This window comes from Anopheles merus, chromosome 3L (assembly GCF_017562075.2).
Source record: "Anopheles merus strain MAF chromosome 3L, AmerM5.1, whole genome shotgun sequence".
In the NCBI taxonomy this organism is placed as follows: domain Eukaryota; kingdom Metazoa; phylum Arthropoda; class Insecta; order Diptera; family Culicidae; genus Anopheles; species Anopheles merus.
In genome coordinates, this window is record NC_054085.1 from 31,845,411 (window position 1) to 31,868,931 (window position 23,521).

Here is a 23,521-nt window from a genome sequence, read left to right on the forward strand (position 1 = left end):
TCGTCACCTTTACTTCTAACATAAGCACGCACACACACACACACACCCACTGCTTTGCTTTCTTTCAGAACTTCACCGGTTGCGGTTTGTGGTTTGGGCTGGCAGCAGCATACCGTTGCTCCACATCGGCCAGCTACTGCTGGTAACGCTACGCCGATGGCAGATGCATGGCTCGTAATCCTGTTCAGCAGAAGGAGCAGAAGTTCGTTCGACCACTATCATACGCACACACACACTCTCGAAAAGACGACGGCCTAGCAACTAACATGAGGGGGAAGTAGATGAAGATCGTAGCGCTACACGCAACAACCGGAAACAGGAACCGCTTCTTTATTACCACCGGAGCGTCACTTCACTCAGCCAAGAGGGAGGAGACACACCAATGAAGTTCGATGGTTGCCGGTGGGAAAATATACTCTAAAAAAGAATAAAAAAAACAAAACCCCCTGTCCTGTGGTGTATTATTGCAAAGGACTGCAAGCATACTCCGATCGCTGGATGACGTTAGGAGCATAGAAACAATGGTCGCTCCCATTTCGTTCCCATCCCTTTAGCTTAGTATCTTTCCCTCTCGCACTGTTTCTCGTTTCTCTATCTCCCTTTCTATCTTGTTACGCTCAACAAGCGGTCTTAATCGGATGCCTGAGAAAATGCAGGGAGAGCTGGGGTGGGACACGAGCAGGTGCTTATAACCCGTGCCATCCCCATGCTACCCTGCGGCAGGGACGGTGGTATCGAAGAATGTGAACGATTTTTGTTACTGACATTGCAAAATGAACCAAGATGAGGAGCAAGAAGAAAAAAACCTCGATACGCTAGTTGAGGATAGAAAGGTGTGTTTAGTCAGAAAAGAGAAAGGATAAGATTACATTCGAACTAAAACAGCACTAAGAAGACACAGGCACAAGGGAACCGAATGGACCCGGATCTCTATTTTGCCAAACGTGAGCCACTACAGACGTGCAGGGAAAGACACAACCTCTGAACAAGAAGTAAGCGGTACGCATGTTAATATTGGACAAAAGTGAATGTTATATGCTGCTCTAAAAAACTAACAACAGTAAAATAAACACACAAAGGCGCACAAATAGATAGAAATCAATTCGAGCTGGCATTTGCCGAGTAAAGCGAGAGTTTGGTGCGTGCGTCCTAAGACCTATCCTGTTCAATGAGGCATCGATTTACCGGTGTTAGCTGGTTACTATTGTTGTTAGACAGTGCGAACTAAAGGACAATACAGTGTTGTTTCGGAATCAAAAAGCTAAAGCTAATCAACACACGATACACACGATAAAAACGCACACACGTTGTATGATCCGCTTCACGGTAGTACGAGAAGTACGAGCAGTTCGCTACATTGAAACGTTCCCTAACTTTGTGTTATTGTGATATTATCCTGCTCCCTTGCTTAGTTCTCACATCTCTTCTCCTCTCCTTTACATTCGCTTTCTCTTGCATCATTGGAGGAAGAACGTTATTTTTTTTCTAATGCTGCGGCTAGAACAGAAACAGATTGTAAATAAAGAAACTAAGCTATACTGAACTAAACGTAACTAAAAAACAGCATGCCAAAACAGTGTGACATACACAACCTAAGAATAACACACATACACACAGACACACATAAACACACTACAATTGTGCGCTTGTAAACTAAACACATATACACAGAACGGCAAAAAACACAAAAACTGATAATAATACCGAATGCTGATGATGTTAAAATATAACGAATATGAACTGAACTCGAAACCAGTTTTCCAGTGTTGGCCTTGATTCTCGGAAAGAGCTGAACCGAAAAAACGATCCCCAAGGAAATGCTACGTTGCAAGGTAAGGTAACCAAGGGGGTTTTGTGCGATGGGCAATTCCAGAACAACAAAAAAAAACTGCCTCCCTCCCACCCTAATCCGAACACGTCCTATGCAAACACGTTAAACAGGTGTGCCTGCGGCGGTGAGGTAGCGATGAGCTTTCAACCACGACCAGGACGAGGGACTCGCTTCCAGGAAATTGCTCGGGCTCGGAAAGAAAATCAAACCCCTTTAATACGAAAGCCAAATATTGGTAGGCGCTGCCCGTTTTTGCTCGCATGCCTTGTTGCTTTCTTTCCCTGTTTTTTTCTCTTCTGTGGATTGGTGAAGTAGGTGAAGAAGGAGTGCCGGAGAAGCTTTACTGTAAAATTAGTTCCTTCTTGCGTTTTAAATTATAATTAGTTGTAATTGCTTTATCTACCCATAGAAGACATGCTGTCTTCGTGGCTTAAAAATCGGATATTACTTATGCCATCATAATAATAACAAAACAAAAGGAGTTGTAAACATTACTTACTTCTTACAGAAACGTTTCTTGAGTTTTCATTATTGTTTTTCAAAAAGAAAGTTGTAGAAAAAAAACATCAACAAAATAATCTTCCCCGCCAGCTTCTTCGTGATGTAAGGTAATACATGATGTTACCAGTGGAAGGAATCGCAAAAATAAGGGAATGTACCCGGTAGCAAGCCTGCGGGGGGCTGTTATTTCCCCTTGTAGAAGAAATCATCGATGCCGAGCGTATCACAAGTGAAGTTGAACAGCTTCTCACACTGGACGGAGTTGTTCCAGTACCGGTGGCTGCCCGCCTCCCGGCAGTTGCTCAGGTAGCAGCCACCGCGCGTCTCCAGCTTCGGTGCGATCGCCGCGTACACCACGGTACGGGAGCCTTCCTCCGGGTTTTTGAACAGCAGCGCCCGCACCCACGGGATGTAGTTGGTGCTGGAGTGCTCGAACAGGTCCGTGTTGACGACGCCCGGGTGCAGCGAGTAGGACAGTACCGGCATGCCCTCCTCCTCGAACATCAGGTTCGTGTACTTGGCGAACAGGACCTGGGCGAGCTTACTCTGGTTGTACGCGTCCGCTGGGTAGTAGTTTTTACTGCATGCAAGGAAGAGTAATTAAACAATGAAATTATAATCGTGAGGTTTTGAAAATAAAAATTAAAAATTACTGTGTGGGATAGTGCTGGGTAGAGTTGATAAAAATTCAGAGTCGACTCTGATTCGAATCCGAAAATTTCAGAACCGACTCCAGAAGGTAGCTCCGAACAGCATTATCCGGAGTCGTTCGGAGTCATCCGGAGTCGGAATCGTGTGGAGTAGGTGTCGTCCGGAGTCGAAGTTGTCCGGAGTCAGAGTCGTCCGGAGTCGGAGTCAAAATCGAAGTGGAAGTCATCCAGAGTCAGATTCTTCGTCCGTCGGATTCGTCCGGAGTCGAATTTGAAGTCGAAGTTGCCCTGAGTCAGAGTCGTCCGGAATCGGAGTCATTCGAAGACAAAATCAAAGTCGGAGTCATCCAGAATCGGAGCCGGCCGGAGGCGGGGTCGTCCAGAACAGTAGCCAATTGGAATCGGAGTCAACCGGAGTTGGGATCCGAAATCGACGGGAATCGGTCTGTTTACGCAGTGTATGCGCAAAACAAAAGACGAAAAAACTCAGCAAAATTAAATACCAGCCCGACACTGATCGACTCCGGACGACTCCTATATTGGATAACTGCGACACCGGATGAATCTGACTCTGGAGAACCTCGACTTCAGGCGATTCTTGCTCCAGCCGACTCCAGACTCCAAACGGAACTAGTGATTCCGATTTTCCTGGAGTCGGATTCGGACTAAGACCAATGTTAAGAGTCAAAAACCCAAAGAATAGCACATAAATGTTGTACTTACACCTTGTTAATGTCGTTGTAATCAATTTCGCCAATCTTGTGCACACAGGACGACACATTGACGACGCGCGCCTTACACTCAGCCGTACCGGCGGCCCGCAGCTGGGGCAGCAGCAGATGCGTCAGCAGAAAGTGGCCGTAATAGTTGATGGCCATGTGCGATTCGAAACCTTCGTCGTTCAGCTTAAACGGCACGCTCATAACACCGGCTGATAAGGGGTTAATAAAAGCAGGACTTTAAAAGTAGGGTTCACCGTTGGGTTTAGCCAAGACCACACTTACCATTGTTGATGAGAAGATGGATTTTATCAAACTTGGCCCTAATCTTGGTGGCAAACTCGCGCACCGACTTCATGTTGCCGATGTCGAGCTGCTCGTAGTGCAGCTTGCAGCTGCTGACCGGGATTTTGGCATGCTCCAGGTATGCCTCGACCGCTTTCCGGGAATCGACTGGATTGCGTACACCTGCACAGCAGCATGCAAAAAAGAAACGAATAAAGCAAAAGGAATCATTTAAAGAAAGCTTGCTGTGTTGCCGTTTTCGCTACACATACCAAGGATGACTTCGATTTCACACTCGACCAGCTTCTTGACGATGCGCAGCCCGATGCCACGATTGCCACCGGTGATGAGCGCAATCTTTCCCGGCTGCTTGTACAGTTCTGCGAATGGGTGAGAGAGAGAGGGGAAAAAATGAAACAAATGATAAATTTGACTACCAGACTGTCGTGGAAGTGTTTGATATTGGCCGGCAACGCAAAGCTTCAAATGTTTCATCACACATTCCACACTATCTTTCAGGCATCGCCAAGAACGAACAACACAACTGAGGCGCGTTTAATATCATTCTGAATGTCTTTATACATCCCTGTTAGGTTGCCCTGGATTGTGCCGTTTCTTTCTCCTTTTTTGCTTCTTTTATTTACCCCATCCAGGTGAAATCAAAAGGATATAGAAGGTAGGGCAGCAACAGCTGCTGGCACTGATTAAAAATAGCAATGCTTCGTCGCCAGCTTGTGCGCCCCGGTGCGCTCGCGCGGCCTGTTGGAATCCTCCGACACCGGCAGCATTGACACGCAACCACAAAACAAGCCCCGGGCCCACCAGCTGGTGCTAGAAATGCCTGATGCGACAACCACCCTTCTGGTTCTACCGGTTTTATAATTGAATCCAAATAAATTCCCTCCCTATTCCACCTAGCGAAAAATTCGAACTCCCCGGCGTTGGCGCAAATGGAGTGATGGATCTTTTTTTGTTCGATTTTTTTCTGCATTTTTTTCGGGTTGTTTGTTATCACCCGATGCTTTATCGTGTGAGCGCCTCGTGCACCCACACGCGGAGCCACGGAAAAAAGGAAGAAAGCTCTGATCAATATTGTGAAGCGTGGAAAATTAAAATTTTAATTCCACGCTACGAAAGGGGGAGGCGAAACGGTGGTCACGACGGCATCAGCGACACGGTGTGCCTGCCACACGTGCAAATGAAGGGCGCCAACACCGGGTGACAGTATTGCAGCGAAAGTGGGTACGTGTGTGTGTACTTTTTTGTAGGTCGTTTTACTTGAGCAATGGTAATTGAACCAAATAATTGAGGGATAGGTGCAGAGACGTGTGTGCCGAACGGAGTGGGCTTAATTTTTGTGAAAAATTAAAGATACCGACCCCGGGGTACCGGCCACGCGTTTGCAAATGCAATGATGAGTAAGGGATTAACAGCCGCAGCAGCAGCAGCAGCAGCAACAGCGCAGGAATATTGCAATAGTCACTATTGGGATGATTTCTGGCGGAAACAGATCGGATGGTATTAAATACCGCAGGTATGATGGTTTCACTTATTTCGTCTTGCTTTGTTTTTCTTTTGGTACAGGTGAAAACTATTCAGTGCATTTCTATTGAGCAGCCTCTCGAAGCCTAAAATGCAACATTCATTTCCATTTTGAGGTTTTTTTATGGACGTTTTGTAGACCGGCTTTAAGGTTTTGGATGTTTTTTACGTTTTCCCACAAATAAATGCATTGTCTTTTTTCGCTTTCCACACAACACAAAAAAAATGGCAATGGACAACAGTGTCAATTTCGCACAATGCTTGTGTTTTTCGCTGTCCCAATGGGGCGATGGGGAAATAAGTCTCAATTTGGTGTCGATGATGCGCGTTCGATGCGTTCCATGGCGGCACTGGGTGGTATAGTTTTAATAATCTTCTTTTTGTCTGTCTATATCGATGCATTTTAATGAGGTTTTTGGTGGGGGGGAAAATGGGCTAACAAAAGTTTGTGGATTATATGGCGTACGATGAAAATGTACTGCTGTTCCGTATGAATTTAATGCGTTGTTTATGAACTTTCGTGTGGCTGAAAGGAAGGAATATTTGAAGATTTTTTTTTTTTTATGCAAGTGTATTAACACCTTTTTTCAGTGCACTCAGGTTGACAATAAAAACATCAAAGTTATGTATTTAACTATTTTTTCATTATACTCTTTAATGCTTATGCTCTTTATTATGCTACTTAAGCTCTTCTGCTTGTTATCCATGGTGCATGATCAATTACGCTCTTTTAGCAGATTAAAAACATGGAATTTATTATTTATCATTAGTACAACATAGTTCGGACTCAAGATTGAGTTTGTACCATATAGTTGTTAGTTTTAAATTAGGTATATCAGCCAAATTTGTGTCTCACTAAATCGCATTTGTGAAATCAGGGCAGAAAATGGATTGCTCATGTTCTTGTGACACTGTTAAATAATTATTGTTGTTATTATAAATCTGCATACGGCCTAATTAAGATGGGTAACAATATTACGTAGTAAAACGAAGCTTTTTGTCATAGTTCACTACGGCCACGGCAGAAACTCCGCTTTTGAAGACGTTCTTCGAAGCATTGGGTTGAAATAATAATCACAAAGCAATCTGAAATAGTTTAGAATTCAGCCAACATGCGGAACGTAGGGACAGACCGACCAGCGCTGGAGCTGGGCTGAACAATCAGTATAATCTCTCTAAACCTCTAAAGTGATCGGGATGGTGCATTGATATCTATGCGATACAACAAAAGCGAAGACTTGGGAATTAGACTATTTACAACTAAATTTAATTAAGATTGATGAACGATGCCATATGATGTATTGAAAAGAATATATGCAAATATTTAAAGAAATCTTACTTTAACTGAGCATTGTTGAATAAACTCGAGAGCTTTTTTCTGTATATTTTTAACCAATAAAATAATGTACACAGGTAGACTTAAAACATTCCCAGCTACGCTGAACTCTTCCTGAATCAATATAATAATCTATTCAATAGCAGGCAAAAACAAATTCGTCATTCCACCATTTCATCATCACACTGATATCTCTCCCACAATGCAATTCAATCATCGCCTAGAATGTACCAATTTAGCTACACGCTTTATCTATCGGCGCTCAGAACTGCAACAATTCCACGCTTAATGATGTCCCCATAATCCATCAGCGTACAGCAATAGAAAATCCTTCTAAAACATTCACACGACTGAAATGCATTTTCCTACTGAAAAGCTAAGCTCCCTTTCGTACGAAGGCCCCTGTTTGCAGCCACACCAGGACACACTACAGCGACCGCATTGAAACTGCACCAACCAAACAAAAAACCCCCCAGCAAACCATAAGTGTTGAAACGTTATCAACAGAATTCTTTCGTTCACCCGAATGTACAATAAATATGAAATACACAAGCGTTTTTTAAGCAACGTAGTTAGTTTATTGTAGCTAAAAAATCAGTCGCTTGGTTCGGGGATCGGTGAAAGAATGGCTAAAGATCGTAACCTTTGCCACGTTCGGGAATTTTCGTGTTATCGGGATTGCTCGACCCGATCGTTATCAGCACGACTCCACTTCGATAGTGTCCTCTATCGGGATTGACGGAAAGCACCACTGTACCATCGAATTGACCGTTAATATTTATTTTAATATTTAACACTGGCCCCAGTGTTTGCGAGCCAGGCAAATACTCTTATTGGTACAATTCGATGGTGGCAGTTGGGTGTTTTGTTCACGACCGCACATACTTTTGGCATTTTGGGGTAAATGCCTGAACTATCCTTTGCTATTTTTCTTCTAGCTCTTTTACGCCTGAATATTTTCTTGCGCACTAATAGGTTGCCATCCCCTGCCTGGTTGATGTGCACTGCATGACCTTTTTGTTCCCCCGATAGAAATGGCGATTCACTTCTCCCTAAATCATTTGCAATGATTATCCAAAGCAACTTTAACAACACAACACATATTGAAACAACATATTTCATATCCATTTGGCGAAACGTAATAATTTCACATAAACTATTGAAGCACTACGAATTAGTCCTCTGTATGGTTCACTTATCCTGTTGCAAGTTCACTTCAGCACAACTATGTTCCGAATTTCCTCAGGAACTTTATATCGCTGGCAACGGGTGAGATGCGCAAGGAAACAACACAATTAACTTAACTTAATCCGTAGTCCTTTTCTTAAACACGCGCGTAATCCTTATAACCTATTTCCTCGCACAGTAATTTGTCTTGTATTCACTTCAGCACGGTGATTCCGATTTGCCTCAGGAATCATTATTAGCCGGCAACGGGTGAAGCAAGGGATCACAATGTGGAGAAAATTAATTAATCGAAAGCGAATGATTTTTTAGAATGTTGAAACGTTATCAACAGAATTCTTTCGTTCACCCGAATGTACAATAAATATGAAATACACAAGCGTTTTTTAAGCAACGTAGTTAGTTTATTGTAGCTAAAAAATCAGTCGCTTGGTTCGGGGATCGGTGAAAGAATGGCTAAAGATCGTAACCTTTGCCACGTTCGGGAATTTTCGTGTTATCGGGATTGCTCGACCCGATCGTTATCAGCACGACTCCACTTCGATAGTGTCCTCTATCGGGATTGACGGAAAGCACCACTGTACCATCGAATTGACCGTTAATATTTATTTTAATATTTAACAATAAGCTTGCATTCGATTTAAATGATGTCCAAAGAATTCCCTAATTACTTCTCGATTAAGATTAGCCGTTGCCGAAGCCACCACCAAATCCCTGGTCGGACACGCGGCACGATTGCGGCACATTACCGAGCCTACCGGGAGGCCCTGGGATGCAAAAAGTAATAACCCTCGGTCTTTGATGCAGCATCCGGAAATTGCATCCGAGCGCAAAGTGGTCTAGCAGCAGCAGCAGCAGCAATGAAATAAGAATAAAAAAGAGGCAGATAAGCCGGTACCGTAAATGGGGAAGCTCGCATGTCCCCATGCTTGTAAAAAATGCTCTCACCTACACACTCATATACATACTCACTGCGAGTATTTAAAAGAGGCAAATTGTGTCCACGTCCATGTAGCGACCAGCGAGGAGCGAGCGAGCCAGCAGAGAAAGTCACCGGCTGGCCACTGGCTTTAATTTGCTTTAGAAGTCCTGCCTGCCTGCCTGCCAGCGATACATATAATATTCCTGCTATCAGGCACGGTGGAGATGGTCCCCACCCTCCATCCCATCCCATCCCACTGACCGAGTGTGTGGAGCGTTCCCGGGCAAATCGGTGCAACCGTTGCCCCATGCCAATTGCCATGGGATTGTGTGGTATTGTGTGGTTCCGTCGGAGGATCATTTCATCGGTTTCCGGTGGAAAGTGGAAAAACCCGGGGAAAGCTGCACCCTTCCTGTATCCACCACAACCTCTCCCCCCCCCCCATCAAAAGCGGTCGGTAATGGTCGTGGTTCCTGTTCGCTTCGCTTCCGGTATGTGCCCTCGAGCTGTGTGTCGAGCGCGTTGGGGGAATTGGCTCAATCTTCCTGTCTGCCAGCCTGTGTGCCAGGTGATAGTGTGTATGTGTGAGCTTTGTGACCTCGTCTCTTAATGAACCAGAGCATTCACGGGTGCTCTTTCTCTCGCTCTCTCACTCTTGCAGGCATGTCGAAACATGCGCCAACATCGCCAACCGGGCGACAGCCAAAGAGGCAAAAGTCAGTTCCGTGTTCCGGTGTCAAATTTGAACGAAATGAAACGAAACCAAAGCAACACACAAAAAAAACCTCTACGAACGATACGACGAACACCACCGGGAGAAAATTGTGCAATTAATTTTGCATTTAACGTTGGTGACACACACACACACCCACACACACATACCCTCATCTACAAAAGCTCACAAAGGCACTGTCGGGGCTTGCCGGTCCCAAATGATTGTTTAATCATTGAAATTCATGTCTCACACACCGATCGGATACGCGCCAATCGGAAAATGGATCGTGTTTCGAATGTCCCGTAGGGAGCAACGGAACTGATTTACACTGAGGTTTTGGTCATTATTTCGGGACTCTCGTGGCGCATTTCTTTTTTGTGTGTGTGAGTGCTAACGTCATGTTTTTTTTTTTTTGTTGCGTTTGTCATGGCAACACGTGCAGCGCTAAAAGAGTCCCGACCAGGCGCGCCACACCAGTGAATGGAGATGAAAAATTGATTCAATCAATTATGCTCGTAGGGGCGTAGGCGCCACCGCGCGTTTGGAAGCGGGCTGTGGGGGCAATTTGTTCACGGTAATCGAAAAAGAATTCCAATCACTTCGATAGCACCACACACCGCCAGCGGGGAAACCAGCCCAAGCAAATGCATCGAGCAACAGCATTCCAGCGCCCGGCGACACTGGATAAATGAGCGTTGGTTGTTGTTTGCGGGTTTTACAAACGTGGAAAGGTATTTCCGCTTTTGCAAATGAGTGAGTTAAAATGTGTACAAAAGCATTCCAGCATCGAGCAGCTTTTTGGCATCACAATACACCTTAATGACTGGGACGAACGGACTTCATTGCCGATGCCACCGGCATCCACCGGCGTTCCTGCAAAGCAAACAGCCCCGAGAAAAAGAGAGGGGTACCTTTAGTGCATGCAAATGCAGCAGCCTGCAAAATGCATTCTAGTCGTTGTAGCAGTTTTCCGTCGGATCGGAAAAAGGTGGAATTACAAATACTCTGTTGTGAGGATATAGCCTGAAGCACTAAACAAATCGTGCATTGGAATGAACGCTCCAGGTCCTCCAGGCCAGGCTCTCCCCATCCACTGCTATCGAATAATTAAATCTTCGCTACGTTCATCCCTTTGTGTGCGTTCTTTTAGCTGTTCTCTCGCTCCGCACGCTAATGGAAAAGGCGAGTTTTCTTTTCTGTATTGCGCTGTTACAGAACGGTTCGATTAAAAAGTATACAATTACCCGATGCACAAATCTATGATAGTGGAGAGGGTAACGTTTGCTAGGGTACAAAAGATGGCAAGCGATTGGGTGTTGTTTATTTTGCTACGAAGAAAGTCATTTGCATAGAAGCTATGCTAGTTGTTTAGTAGTTGGCAGTATTTAGTGTGTATTTGGATAAACTACTTGAATTGATTTATTGAACCATTGAACCATTATATTGAATCCGCTTTGGACATTTTAGAAATCTTTGTTTATGAAACACTGTATTTGGTGTTTTTCAATCATTAGAAGTCATTTTAAACATGTTAATTTGCCAATAAAGCAGGATTGGATGATTCACGTTCGCCTACAACTCATGATTTGTTTGTTTTAGATGCAAATATAATGCCTATTACCCATTAATCATGCCAAAAATAAGGCTACCAACATGCTACGGAAAATACATTGAGAGGAAAGCAGGGCAAAATGGGCATGTTAAGCAGCATATCGAATATTATTTTGAATATTCAAAGTAACACAATTATTTATTATAGTATTCTATGATTTTAATCTTTTTATAGGAGCGAAAACTATCACCAAACCCTTCCAATTTTTCCAAACATATCCTTTTTAAATTTAAACATTTTTTGCTTCACGAAATCTTCTCTATTGACGAAATTCGTGAATACAGTGAAATTCGTGTCATTTGAAGCTATGTCTGTTACCTTTGCTCCGTGGACAAATACAGCACCATAGCCTCATCAAACGCTTTTTTATCAAGTTTTGCTCCACATGATAATTTTTATATATTTTTTGGTTTATTAATAAAAGGATATACTAAAATTATATTCTTTCGTCAGATAAATTCTACAGAAAAGTCATATCTTTTTTATACCATGTAAACTATACCATATGAAATGTCCACGCATCCCTGCGATAGTATATAAAGCTTATTTATGAAGTGGAAAAAATCCATCATTTTGCTACTAAATCTCAATTGGTATTTTTCTTGTTTCTTGTTTCATTACAGGTTCAGAGACTCCTATTACGCTATTCCTAAAACACTTCAATGAAAATACTTTTTATTTTGGAAATTATCCTTCATGTCAAATAATGCATAGGGTGTCAATTTTGCCCCACCCTCCCCTATTTTTTTTTTCGAGGAGAGTTTATTTTTTTCTCCCATCTTTAGCAACATCTTCGATCACAACATTCTACGAACCTCAAAAACATAATCTACATTTCACAGCTTTTACTTGTTAGACGTTATTATTTCTATTTTTAGTCTTGTATTAGCGTATGACACTGTACAGAAAGGGTAAGCTAAGCAAGATACATCCATTGCATGTACTACATAAGCAAGCAAAATCCTTTCACTATCTGAAACCATCGCGCCACTTTGATTTCAACGCGATTGTTTTGGTATAACCGAGACGAACAGCGAGGGTTGTTAGAAGTCCACAATTTTCCTTGAAAATCAACCGAAATCCTGCACTGCAAAACCGTTCGGAGCGACCAGTTTTCCCCCCACTGCATATAAATCGTTTGCAGTTTTTCAATTTAACCGATACGCTATCTCCCACACGGGCCAGGGATTTAGAATACCACGCAGAACCATGGCGTGGGGAAGGGCAAGAAAAAAAGTTAAAACGTCTGAATGCAAATGTTTCACCGCCTTTGGATGGTGGTGGAGAGCAATTTCGGCCCAAGCTAAAAGTTGAAAACACAACGTATTGGTCTTCTGGGGGGGAGGGGGGGGGGGGCAATGATGGTAGCAAACGGTGGAAATCCCGTATGCTCGTTGCGCTTTTTGCTGCTGCCAATTGAAGTGGCGAGATGGGTTTTTTGACCGCTTAACTGCACACAGCCTCACCTACACAGGCACCTACCAAGGCAAGGTACAGGTATCGGTGAGCGTTTTCCGCCAAAAACCACCGATGCTAAAACATTCCGCAAATTGCATTTCGACGATATGCACACTCGGCTAGAACGAGGCGCACTGGCAACATATCGACAACCCTTCTCCGGCTGCTTTTTCGGCTGATTCTTTGACGTATGTGTGTGTTTGTGTGTGTATGGTCTCACAGTATGTATGTGTGTCTGCTTCCACCGACGTTTTTCCACCCAATTGCGCCGTAACGCATCGTTTCGATGGACTTAACCTCATTTGCAAAACCCAATTTAGCATAACCGTGTCGATTGCGTCGCCGATAAGGGTGTTCGCCCTCCAACCTTGATCCAACGCCTCCAATCCCACCCAAAAGCAGGAACCACCCGTATGGCCGGGAAAATGATAAATCACGCTCTTTTGCCACCATTGACGGGTTTGTTGGTTGCGCCGGTCATAATTCAGAATGCGCACCGACTGTGCCAGGAGTCCTGGAGCTGATTTTGCAATGCTCAAAAGGGGGGGGGGGGGGCTGGTGGTGAACAGAGGATGTACAGAGGAGGAAGAGATCGGCGCTACTTATGCAAGACCCTTTCTGTCGGCTCAACCATATCGGTGAGCCGGGAAATTGTTTCCCTTCACTGTTTATCCAGCCTATCGGCACCCAATAATGGGCTCAATAAAGGGGAGAGATTCGCACCCGTATCTGAAGATTTTACCCCGATCGGATTGGCGGTGGTGTGGAGGATGAATGGTGTTACGGGAGGGGAGTTGTTGGGGTCAACCCATCCCTGGAATTAACCAACCCCCGAGGAATGGCAGCGAGGGAGTGAGGGAGCTAAATTGTTTGACCAACACACCGGCCAGCTGCTGATAAACGTTTGCAATTGCTTGCGGATATACTTGATTATGGTGCAGATATGCAATATGGGCGATTGAATCTATGTGTTCTGATTGTTTTCTATTCAATGATAAATAGATGCAGCTGAAAATGGAGTGTATGGAAGGTTAAATAAGGTTTCGGAAGCTGATTAGATATATTTTACTAACGATGGTTTACAATCACCCGTGCTGTGGTGGCTAAATGTAGCGATTTTTTGTTATTGAAACTATTATTGTTCATTGAAATTGTTCCTAGAATCGCTAAAAAAATTATAAAAAAGCAATATTTGAGCAATGCTTTAACTTCTGCTGTTTAAAATTGATCAAACTGTTCAAATACACCGCCTTATATCAGTCTTATATCCCCACCAGATTGTACCGCAATGTACGTACCACAAAGTAATATAAGTATGAACAAAGAGAGCACTTAAAATTGAAACTTTCAGAAGAATAGGTAAGTACATGAATGTTGATTGTTTTTTCTTAATTATCAATTAACTTTCCAGATCGAACCATAGTTTGACGCAGATTAGTGATACATCTATGCGTAAATTTGTAAAGGACATGGACATGTTGGCGCGAGCTTGATGTAAAACTATTAGTTACGATTCCTAGTAGTTATCATCAGTCGTTCCTAATTAAAACCCAGCTATGAACCAAACTTTCAAACCTACAACGCCTAGTTTGCAAGTATTCTAGGCCCAGAGATAGACAGTGTTGATTGTAGGAGGATATCGTGGATGCGACTGTCCATCCTGATTTCCTGAAAGCGAATCGTGTTTTTTCCTGGACCTCATCTCATTCCTGTTTTTTAGGACCATGTGCAGACATGTTACGATTGGACCGTATTCTAACATTGGAGTCAGACCAACGAACATTACATAAAGATTTCAAACAATACAAGTCATTTAATTCCCTTGTTGATTTCAATATAAAGCATAATGTTTTGTTAGCGCTGTTGATAACGTTGTTATAGTGAAGCATTAGAGTTAGTTTGTCGTCGGTCACGCTTTACACTAACTCAGGATAAATTTGAGTCAAATTTGAGAATATTATTATTCTGGTGCATCATTAAACATTGCACTATGCGTGGCAACCTAGTGAAAGCTTCGATTCATGTAAAGATCGGACGTAGTAGTGGTTATAATTCAATATGAATTTGAGCAAAAACCTTGAGTGAAACTATGTCTCCCAGGACCGTAAATAATGACATATCCCGTTGGAAAGACTGAGTTGCACAGTGGTAGTACAGTAGTCAGTAAAAAGTTCAGTAAGCTTGTATATGGTGTTGTAGAACGCCTAGTTGAATAACTAGTTGACTCTTCGAAAGTAAGACAAATACTGAATGCACCGAACACTAGTAGTGTTGTGTTGCTATTAGAGCTGGGAACTTCAGTTTTTTCAGTTATTTAAATAAAAATAGAGAAGAGTCATCGTAGAGTTATGAATTTTGAACATACTCTTTTAGGATATATGAAAGGGGATTGTACATCCTTTACTACTCTTTTGCGATACAACTCACTCGCTCTCTGTTTCGGCCTGAGACTGAAACTCACTCTTCTCAGATTGAACTCACCCATTCTTTGATATCCGGGCTATGAACTTTCAATTCTTTAAGCCTATTTTAAGAACACTCCTTTAATCGCTCTGCCTTCTTAAAATGATTCCTTACGCCAAGGCAAATCCAAGGTAAGTCCTCTATCTCCAATGTTTACTGTAAGGGAAATTTCTCTATCTCTATTTCCATGATTTTCCATGATTGTCTAAACGGTTTGAAAATGCCTGTAATGTGGCAACTGTAATTGTGAAATATTGGATTATTGCAAAACAATAAAGTAGCTAGTATAGTTCATAACTTTGTAAGTCCTCTTATCCGAGAAATCATTCTCTTCCTTTTCTGAGAAAGAGTCTTTGCGCAACCATCGTCACAGAATACAATCTCGCTAAAGTGTGTACAGAACACAATTCTCGAACAGCACGGTAATGCATTTGAACGTATTAGATTAGACCGATTGGTACACGGTACCGATTGACGTTCGCAGAGAAATCCGGACAGTGTTTGAGCCCGATGGCTATTTACCACTCGTTCGTATAACGCATCGCTCTCATATACAAACACATACGTGCAATCTGGCCACATATGCATCCCGGCCGGCCAGCAGGGTGTCAAGGGTTCCGGTTCGGCCATCCCGTAATGGATGGATTGTTTGTGCATCTTCGAACGGCAAATACACACACACACACATACCCACGGGGTATATACTTATTGACCGACGGCAAACAAGAATGCACTCAGGAGCGAACCCATCCCATCGTGTAACACTACCTTTCCGATCGCATCCCCCTGAAACCTGAACAATGTGACCGTTGGCAAAGGATTTCTGCAGCGTCTGCATCTTCGCTGATCACGTCCACACTGGCTGACTTTTGCAAATGTGCATCCTTCCTGCAGCATTCGTAATGCATCAACTCAACCCACCTCACGCGGGGGAGAATGCAGCGATTTTGCCACCCGTACACACCGGATGCAGCTCTGATTGAGGCATTCGATTAGGTGCAAACCCCGGATCACTTTATACTGGCACTAACGGGGCACAGCTTTAACCATTACCGGCACTAAATGGTGGCACACAAAATGCCCACACTAAAAGCTTTCCCGCCGGGGCCACACTTGTGGAGGATGATGCGTTATACGGCAGGGACATGGCTTTCAACGGGTTTGAGCGTGGATTGGGATGTCGGGAAACCCAGCTTACGCGCCGAACAGTGGAGCTAATTAAAAAGCTATTAACACTAGCTGCCCGATGGACGCTGGACTTTACTGGTACGTGGTACGTATGTCAACGGTTCGTGATCACAAACACGCGCCCACGGCCAACTAATGCATCTGTATCATCACGCCGCACGCCGTAACGCGCATGTAACTGAAATGCGTCCCCTTTAGCTGACATTAGCAAGCCCACAATCAGAAAATGCAATCGCAACCGGTAGTTAGCAGCAACAATGCACTCGGTGACGACGCGTGGACGTGCTCCAGAGCGCAATAGCAGGGTGGGAAAGAGCGCAAGGGAGCCCGATCGTTATGCTCTTGCTGATTGTTGTTGTACCACGCCCGTGCGGTTGTCCACTGGGGTAATTTATGTTGATTGTGAACTCTTCGGCCCGGGGAGAGAATCACGATTGTTCATCGAATTATCTGCACACTGGGATGAGCGCGGGATCTGTTACCTTTTCCCCCTGTTTTGATAGACACAACCTGTGCGGTGTAAAAGGGTTGATTGGTATTGATAGATTGTTCGCCACCTACCTAACCACTGCCTGGAACAAAACCACAAAAAGTAGTGGCGTTTTGGTTTGAAATTGCTTCCAGAAATTAAATCTATAAATGCTTTCACACTGTAGTTTAATGTCGCTATCGGCGTTGGTAAATGAACAGTAATTGAGTTGTGGTATTTTTGCCAGCTCTAAGTAAATGCCTTTTAAAGCCCCTCGATGCATTGTGCTAATTACTGTTATGTTTGGTCCGTTAGGTGTAAATAAACACTAGCTTCCCTTGACACATCCATGATGCTGTTAGAAAGAGCTGGTTGAAAAAGATTCAATTATTGAAACCAACTTTGAAATAACAATTTAATTGATCTCAGAATGGCTTTCCCCATTCCATTAAGTACATTTTGTAGGATAAAGCTCACATAACAACTCCAGCTACTGCAAAATTGAAAAATGTAGCACCTTTGTCAAACAATGGATTAAGTATTATTGCGACAGGTTGCTATTGCTAAGATCTATCGACCAATATTGGCCCTTATGATTAAGTTAGGTTTAAGTTAGAAAGCTGAAGTTTCACCCTGTCTTCAGAAAAGAGATTCATCAAGCGGGTGAAATTTTCCATAGCTAATTGCCAGTTCTAACATTCAAAAATGATTTAGCATGAGTCTGAGATGGCAAATGTCGTCAAACTGTCAAACTGAAATTATGTTAGTAAATAGTCTGTATTTGTATTGTATTGTATTTAGTCTGCAGTCTGCATAATAAAGTTTTTCCGGAAAGGAACAAATTTAGCAGTGAGGCTTTTCGAAAAACGATTTGTGTTAAATATGTAATTTAGTACATAAAAGTACTGAATTTAATAAAAATATAACCGTTTATCCACAGTATTATGGCTTAAAAACGTGAAAATCCGAATTGCGCGAATATCTCCGAATCGCATTAATCGCGTAACCTGAGGAATGACTGCACTATATTTGTGATTTTTTTAAATTTTATTTTGTCCGAAATAAATGGGCAAAAATAAAAGTAGGAATAGGATACATGATGAACTGGTCGAATGGGCAAATAAACGGCAGCCAATTTCCATTGTAGTACTCTTAAATCGCCAGTAAATTAGCGATCATTACCCTGATGCCTTGCTTTTAGCCTCATCACTGCCGGAAATTTATTGTGAACTTTTTTGAAAGTGATTTTAAGATTGTTTATTAAAATAATTTAATTCGTTGTGGTAAAAAAAAAATTTTTCTTGTAGAATTTGTATCCATTGGACACTGGTGACTACATATATGTCGACAATAATGCAATGCTTTCAATTTATTCTTATTTATTGTGTAGATAACAAACCATTTTCAATGTCAGATTGATACAACCAACCGACCAACGCAGCTCGACATGAAAAGGCTTTTTACAGTGAATGATAAATACAAAACATCAAATCAAACCTTGGTAAAAATGACAAGCGATGCTAATTCGAACGATGCGCACCGATGAGCGTGCATTTTTCTGTATGACTTTGACCTTCGTTTAATTAACATTTGCGTACAATAGTGGCAAAAAAACACGTTCAAAACTTCGTCATTGAGTCGAGTATCAGTTGAAAAATCATTTCTAAAAAATGATTCAGATTCTACTTCTATGAGTACAAACAAAGCAAAATACATCCATCAATCATATTATATTGACCTTTCATTAAGCAATAAAACAATCAAAACGGCTCCACAAGCAGAACCATTACCATTACAGCTCTGTTAAAGTTCAATAAAGAGTATTGAAGTCATTAAACACAATCAAAACAAGCAATAACAACGTATGAAGTACTTATTGCCGAACACTGCCCCTAGCAGCATCAGGGTCAATCGAAAAAAAATCGTAATTCATGATCATATTGAGCGATGGTGTAAAGAAAGAAGGAAAGAAAGAAAAAACAGACTGACACTGGACAACCTATGACCACGACAATCCTTTCACTTTTCTTTCGTCTCCAATTCCTCCCTCCAAGGGAGGGAATGCCTAAAGTGTCCGCTGCCTACATACATAATTTCAAATTTCGATCTCCAAATACTCTTACAGAGCACACGATCTCTCGCCAGTTGCACAATTGTCTACCATTCGTTTGGGCAGCCTTGGCAGCACGAGTCTACTACTTTTCTTGGAAGTTTCGAGGTATCGAACCGATTGCCACACAACGTACACCACAAGCACACACACGACATCTCATAAGCCCCCCAAATCTAACGGAAACCTGTTACCGGCCATTCCCGCAAAGCGTAGACCTCCCCCCCCCCCCTTATGGAAATGGGCATAGCAAGCGAGAATCTTTCGATCTCCCCGCCCCAAAACCTGCCGACTACTTACCGACTTTATTCCGCGGTCGCATGATGAAATCGTCCAGAAGACCCTGGAAGCCGCAGATCTGCATCCGCACCTCGCACACAAACTGGGCCCAGTTCTTCGGCATCTCTTTCGATGATTTCATGAAGAAAAAGATGGCCAACAGTAGCCCGACGGGCAGTCCGATGAACAGTACCAGACCCATCTTGTGAGTGTGGAGTGATTGGAGGAGGAATTCAATTGCTTTTTAGCTCTCACTGGGATTCACAAACACTGGTTGGACGCACTGAAGACACTGAAGCACACTGCAATCAAAATTGCGCACCAAAAACTCGGCCACTTGAATATCGAAAAGAGAGAAAAAAAAGAAGAGTAACGCACAGCCCGCTTTCGGTTCGAACAATTTCACGACTCCCGTTATGCAGCTGGATGACCGCGATCAAGGGTCTGAGGAATTTTGGAATTCTTCACTGCTGGATAACTTTCGCTCCCACCCTTGTCAAAAATCCCAAATGGGCACACACACACACACGCACACTCTTCCGCTATCCGACGACCACGAAGAACACGTGCAGCAAGAAATGGTTCGCCTACCGTAGCACGCACACACGCCCGCACACCTCAACTGGAAAGCGACGGGAACATGAGCACCGTCCCGGTCGAAGATTCAACGTCATATGATCGCGCGACCGTACGCTGCACACGGGGGTTGCGCACAAGCGCACCGACCAGAAACCGTCGCCGTAACCGCACGCGTGGAGTGGGGATGAATAAATTCGATTTTTCGGCTCGCCGATGGGGTCGGTTTTGGAGGTTTGCGCGTTGAATATTTTCCCCGTCCACGGTGACTTGGACGTGACGCAAACGACGAACCCGATCGCAAGCGCCGGGGCGGTAGACAATGGGAGCGGAGAGAGAGCGAGAGAGAAAACAAGCAAACGACACACAAAAACCCACCATCCACTGGGATGTCCGCTTGCAGCAAGAGGTGAAAAATAAGCTTTGGACTTTTTTTTTGCGTATTGTTGTGAGGATCGTGCGCTAAGAGTTTTCTGTTTGACAAGCTGGACAAACAGGGAAATGAAGTGAGCAAGAACCAGGGAAAGAGTGTTTGAAGTTGGAGGGGAGGTTGAGGCAGAGTGTTTACCGTGATTGTGATTTGTTCAAAGATAGCAAGTATTTTGCTAAAAGGTATTGAATATTTTATTATTTAAAAAAACGCAGTAAATGTAGATAAATTTAGCTTTCGTAATATACTTTACAGTCAATGACAAGAAAGTGCGGCAACCTCTTCTGCAGCAACCTTGAACTATAGGGTGCCAGCTGAAACCATCGAAAAAAGAGCTTTTGCATAACAATTCAAGCTAGCAAAGGCATCATCAACAGCGTGGTGCAGATCATGTTTCACACCCAGCTTCATTGCAAGATTTGCCGCCACAGCCTCACCGTACCGGCCCCGAAAATGCTTTATTATTGCTTCAGCAACCACTTCACGTGCGAAATGAGAAGCAGACGATTGCTTGCCTACCCATGCCTGCTAAGACTCTTCTCCTCAAAGCCGCAGTCGCAAGATGAGGCATTGTGTGTTCTTGCTTGCGCTCTCCGTTAGCTGCAAAACGAAATCTCGCCACCACCCGGGTACAATTGAACAATTATTGCCGTGGGGCTGGAGATTTTCAGGTACAACACGCATGGCCGCGTGAAGGTTAAAGTCATTAGCAAGGCGAGACGGGTGCGTTTTTTTTCTTCTCTTCTCTCGCTCTATCTCCCCCCTTTGTTTGTAGTGCTTCTTGTCTAGCTTCTAGCCCGATCGTGTTTGCGATGTTTTCGACGCAAGTATCGACTGATTTGTAGCGTCATCTTCCAATGCCAATGGTGCTCGCGCAGATCGCACAAAACCCTTCGCAAGCTATACATCGTTAGGGCAAAACCTTTCCCAGCGCTCTTTAACGTATTTGGTAGTGTTTAGGTTCAAAAGGTGGACATTGCACCTTCCGCCAAACCTGTTTACCGGGGAGCTGATAAACAAAAACCCAAAGTAAAATCCATCCTCCGTTTTGAGCGAGTGCTTATGTAATCGAACTTCGACCAGACCGGATTGGTGACGGACCGTGATCTTCACACGCACTCTCTCGCGTCGGTGAAGGCTTTTCGATTCGAATTTGTTAAAAATAAAGGCAGATAAGAGACTGAAAGTGTGCGATAACACAACGAGGAAAGCAGTTACGGAGAATCAGACAGTTTGTTATACATTTGCCGTTGATGTAACGAATGTTAACTTTCAACAACGGAAAAGATGTAACTTGCAATTATAAATTCGAATTGCTAATTGAATTGTACATCCGAATTTTTTTTGGATTTGTATTTGTATATTTGCTGTCTTTTATCTTTTAAAACGAAGTCAGTCTTTATCGAACCAAGCCCGCGAGGGGATTAAGCCTTCGACTGCACCATGATGCAAGAGAGACATCATGATAACAAGAAAGACATTATGATAACAATGTTGCAAACGCTTCTGTGTGATAAAAAGATAACCCGCATCGATGTGTAATTTCATTTTGTTCCACCTTTTTCATCGTCATCATCCTCATCATTATGGCAAGAATGGGCAGCAAACTGTTCGCAAACATCTTTGGCAACGGTGTTTGACGTCAAAGTTGGGCAGACGCCACCGACGCCACCCAGGAGGCAGGTGGGCAAGCAAGACACAATTAATTGGATTTATGGGGACGGATTTGTTTTTTTTTTCCTCCTGCCCCTGTTTAAAACGCAACGACCGCCAGTCAGTCAGTCCGTCTTCAGTGTCCAAACGGCGGAAAGCCAATTACGTGTACCGAAATCACTTCCTAAGGCGGGGAATCGCGCACATGAAGATGGATGACGGTGATACATTACCAATGGATTAATTTTCCGTTCTATTCGCGTCTTTTTCCTCCCCTCCAGGAGGACGCTAATAGCGGTGTTGGGGAAGCGCTTTTTCTTAAGCAGTTGCAGTTGTTGTGATCGTGGCGGTTTAACTTTACGCTGTACGCCTACTTTGCCGGCTTTTTTTTCTTCCTTCCGTGGTTCGTTGTAATGTGCGCACTGACATAAAAAGCTCATTTCCAAACGGTTCCCTTCTGCACGTTCAGCGTGTGTTCAACGGACCAGACCCAGACACGCTGCGGTTGTGGCGTGGCAGTTCGGGTTTTACCCAATCGCCAGAACTTTGAAGATGCGATTGCACAGTGACGTTGCAAGAATTCTTCTCTCCGGTTCGATTCTTGCGTAAAATGGGCGCATGTTGTTAAGCGTCATTATTTTGAATAGACAATAATCTTGCCGGAGATTGAAATATGTTTTTGTTGTTGTTGTTGTAGAAACCATGATAAAGAAGACACAAAGATGATGACCGTTATGATGTTTATGTGGTGTTGGAATCAAGAAGCGCCTTCCTAAACATTCAAAACCGTTTTCGTTGCACCCTTGCTGATAACAAAGCCACGTGGCAGCTACACTATTGAACAGTATACAATTTCTCCTGACTTCTGATTTAGCACTGCAATCTGTCTGCACTGAACCATTATCACCTTGAATTGCATTCACCGAAATGCAGCTTCAACCATCTAAATGCTGTTGTTTTTTGGTAAACACTTTTAACCGTACCGTTTACGCTTCTTCACACACTGATATGACGGCGGAAATGTACAATTAGAAGTTTTTTTTCTTTACTGTTACCCGGCACCGAATCAAACAACAACTGCTCATCGCTGCAACACAAACAAAACCAGCTGTTTCGCAGTGGAAGAAAAAGGGAGAAAAAATGAAAGCAAAATTATTTAACGAAACAAACGTCAAACGGACGTTAGGTTTGAACGAAACTAAAGGCAGTGAAAGCTTTCGTTTGAAAACTGAATGTTTGTTAGATTCTGTACGATATAGTATGAATAAAATCTAATTCAGATATGAGTAGAAAATAATTGTACAAAAATAGCTATATTGAAAGTAAATCAAAGAAATTCATGCCTCAAGTTTCGTTTAAATCTATTCATTGTCAAAGGTTTGCGTCTTGGATAATCCAATAGATGGCGCTTGTTTAGGTTAACCCAGCCAACAAAATTTCGTTATCGGTTTAGGTACGCAAGTTATGTGGACCTAATTAAGGCACCTATAAAATTCAGGAGATGCATTAACATTTTCAATACAAAAACTGCAGCAGAATTTTAACCTTGTTTATTTTATTGCAAAGTGTGTTGAGTTGAATCTTCTCTTAACAACAG

The 23,521-nt window shown here is 43.2% G+C and overlaps 2 protein-coding genes across 12 annotated transcripts in view; one reads left to right on the top strand and one right to left on the bottom strand.

Annotated features, from left to right (window-relative positions):
- LOC121599226 overlaps positions 1-1,500 on the top strand; it is a 43,249-nt gene extending 41,749 nt beyond the window's left edge. For all 5 annotated transcript variants that reach the window (XM_041926875.1, XM_041926872.1, XM_041926876.1 and 2 more), the window contains one exon: positions 69-1,500. In XM_041926875.1, coding sequence (XP_041782809.1) covers positions 69-178 — 110 coding nt within the window. In that variant the 3' untranslated portion in view covers positions 179-1,500. The remainder of the gene's footprint in view (positions 1-68) is intronic.
- An 826-nt stretch (positions 1,501-2,326) lies between these two features.
- Positions 2,327-23,003, bottom strand: LOC121599227 (dehydrogenase/reductase SDR family member on chromosome X). Of its 7 annotated transcripts, none has more exons than XM_041926882.1 (6): positions 22,980-23,003; positions 19,287-19,601; positions 4,259-4,366; positions 3,987-4,169; positions 3,706-3,913; positions 2,331-2,912 (listed from the first exon to the last, which is right to left on the bottom strand). In XM_041926882.1, exons 2-6 carry the CDS (start codon positions 19,465-19,467, stop codon positions 2,516-2,518), a joined length of 1,077 nt encoding a protein of 358 aa, XP_041782816.1. In that variant the 5' UTR covers positions 19,468-19,601; positions 22,980-23,003; the 3' UTR covers positions 2,331-2,515. The 7 variants fall into 7 exon arrangements, with proteins under 7 accessions (XP_041782811.1, XP_041782816.1, XP_041782814.1 ...); XM_041926880.1 differs by having other exon boundaries at positions 22,908-22,996; XM_041926881.1 differs by lacking the exon at positions 22,980-23,003 and adding an exon at positions 22,832-22,922.
- Between the last annotated feature and the right edge of the window lie 518 nt (positions 23,004-23,521).

Excerpts from the sequence above, each read along its gene's own strand:
- LOC121599227 (XM_041926877.1), bottom strand. The coding sequence starts at position 19,467 with ATGGGTCTGGTACTGTTCATCGGACTGCCCGTCGGGCTACTGTTGGCC. Across the intron at positions 4,367-19,286 it reads GCGACCGCGGAATAAAGTCG|AACTGTACAAGCAGCCGGGA; the intron begins GTAAGTAGTCGG and ends ACCCATTCGCAG. Across the intron at positions 4,170-4,258 it reads TGAAATCGAAGTCATCCTTG|GTGTACGCAATCCAGTCGAT; the intron begins GTATGTGTAGCG and ends GCTGCTGTGCAG.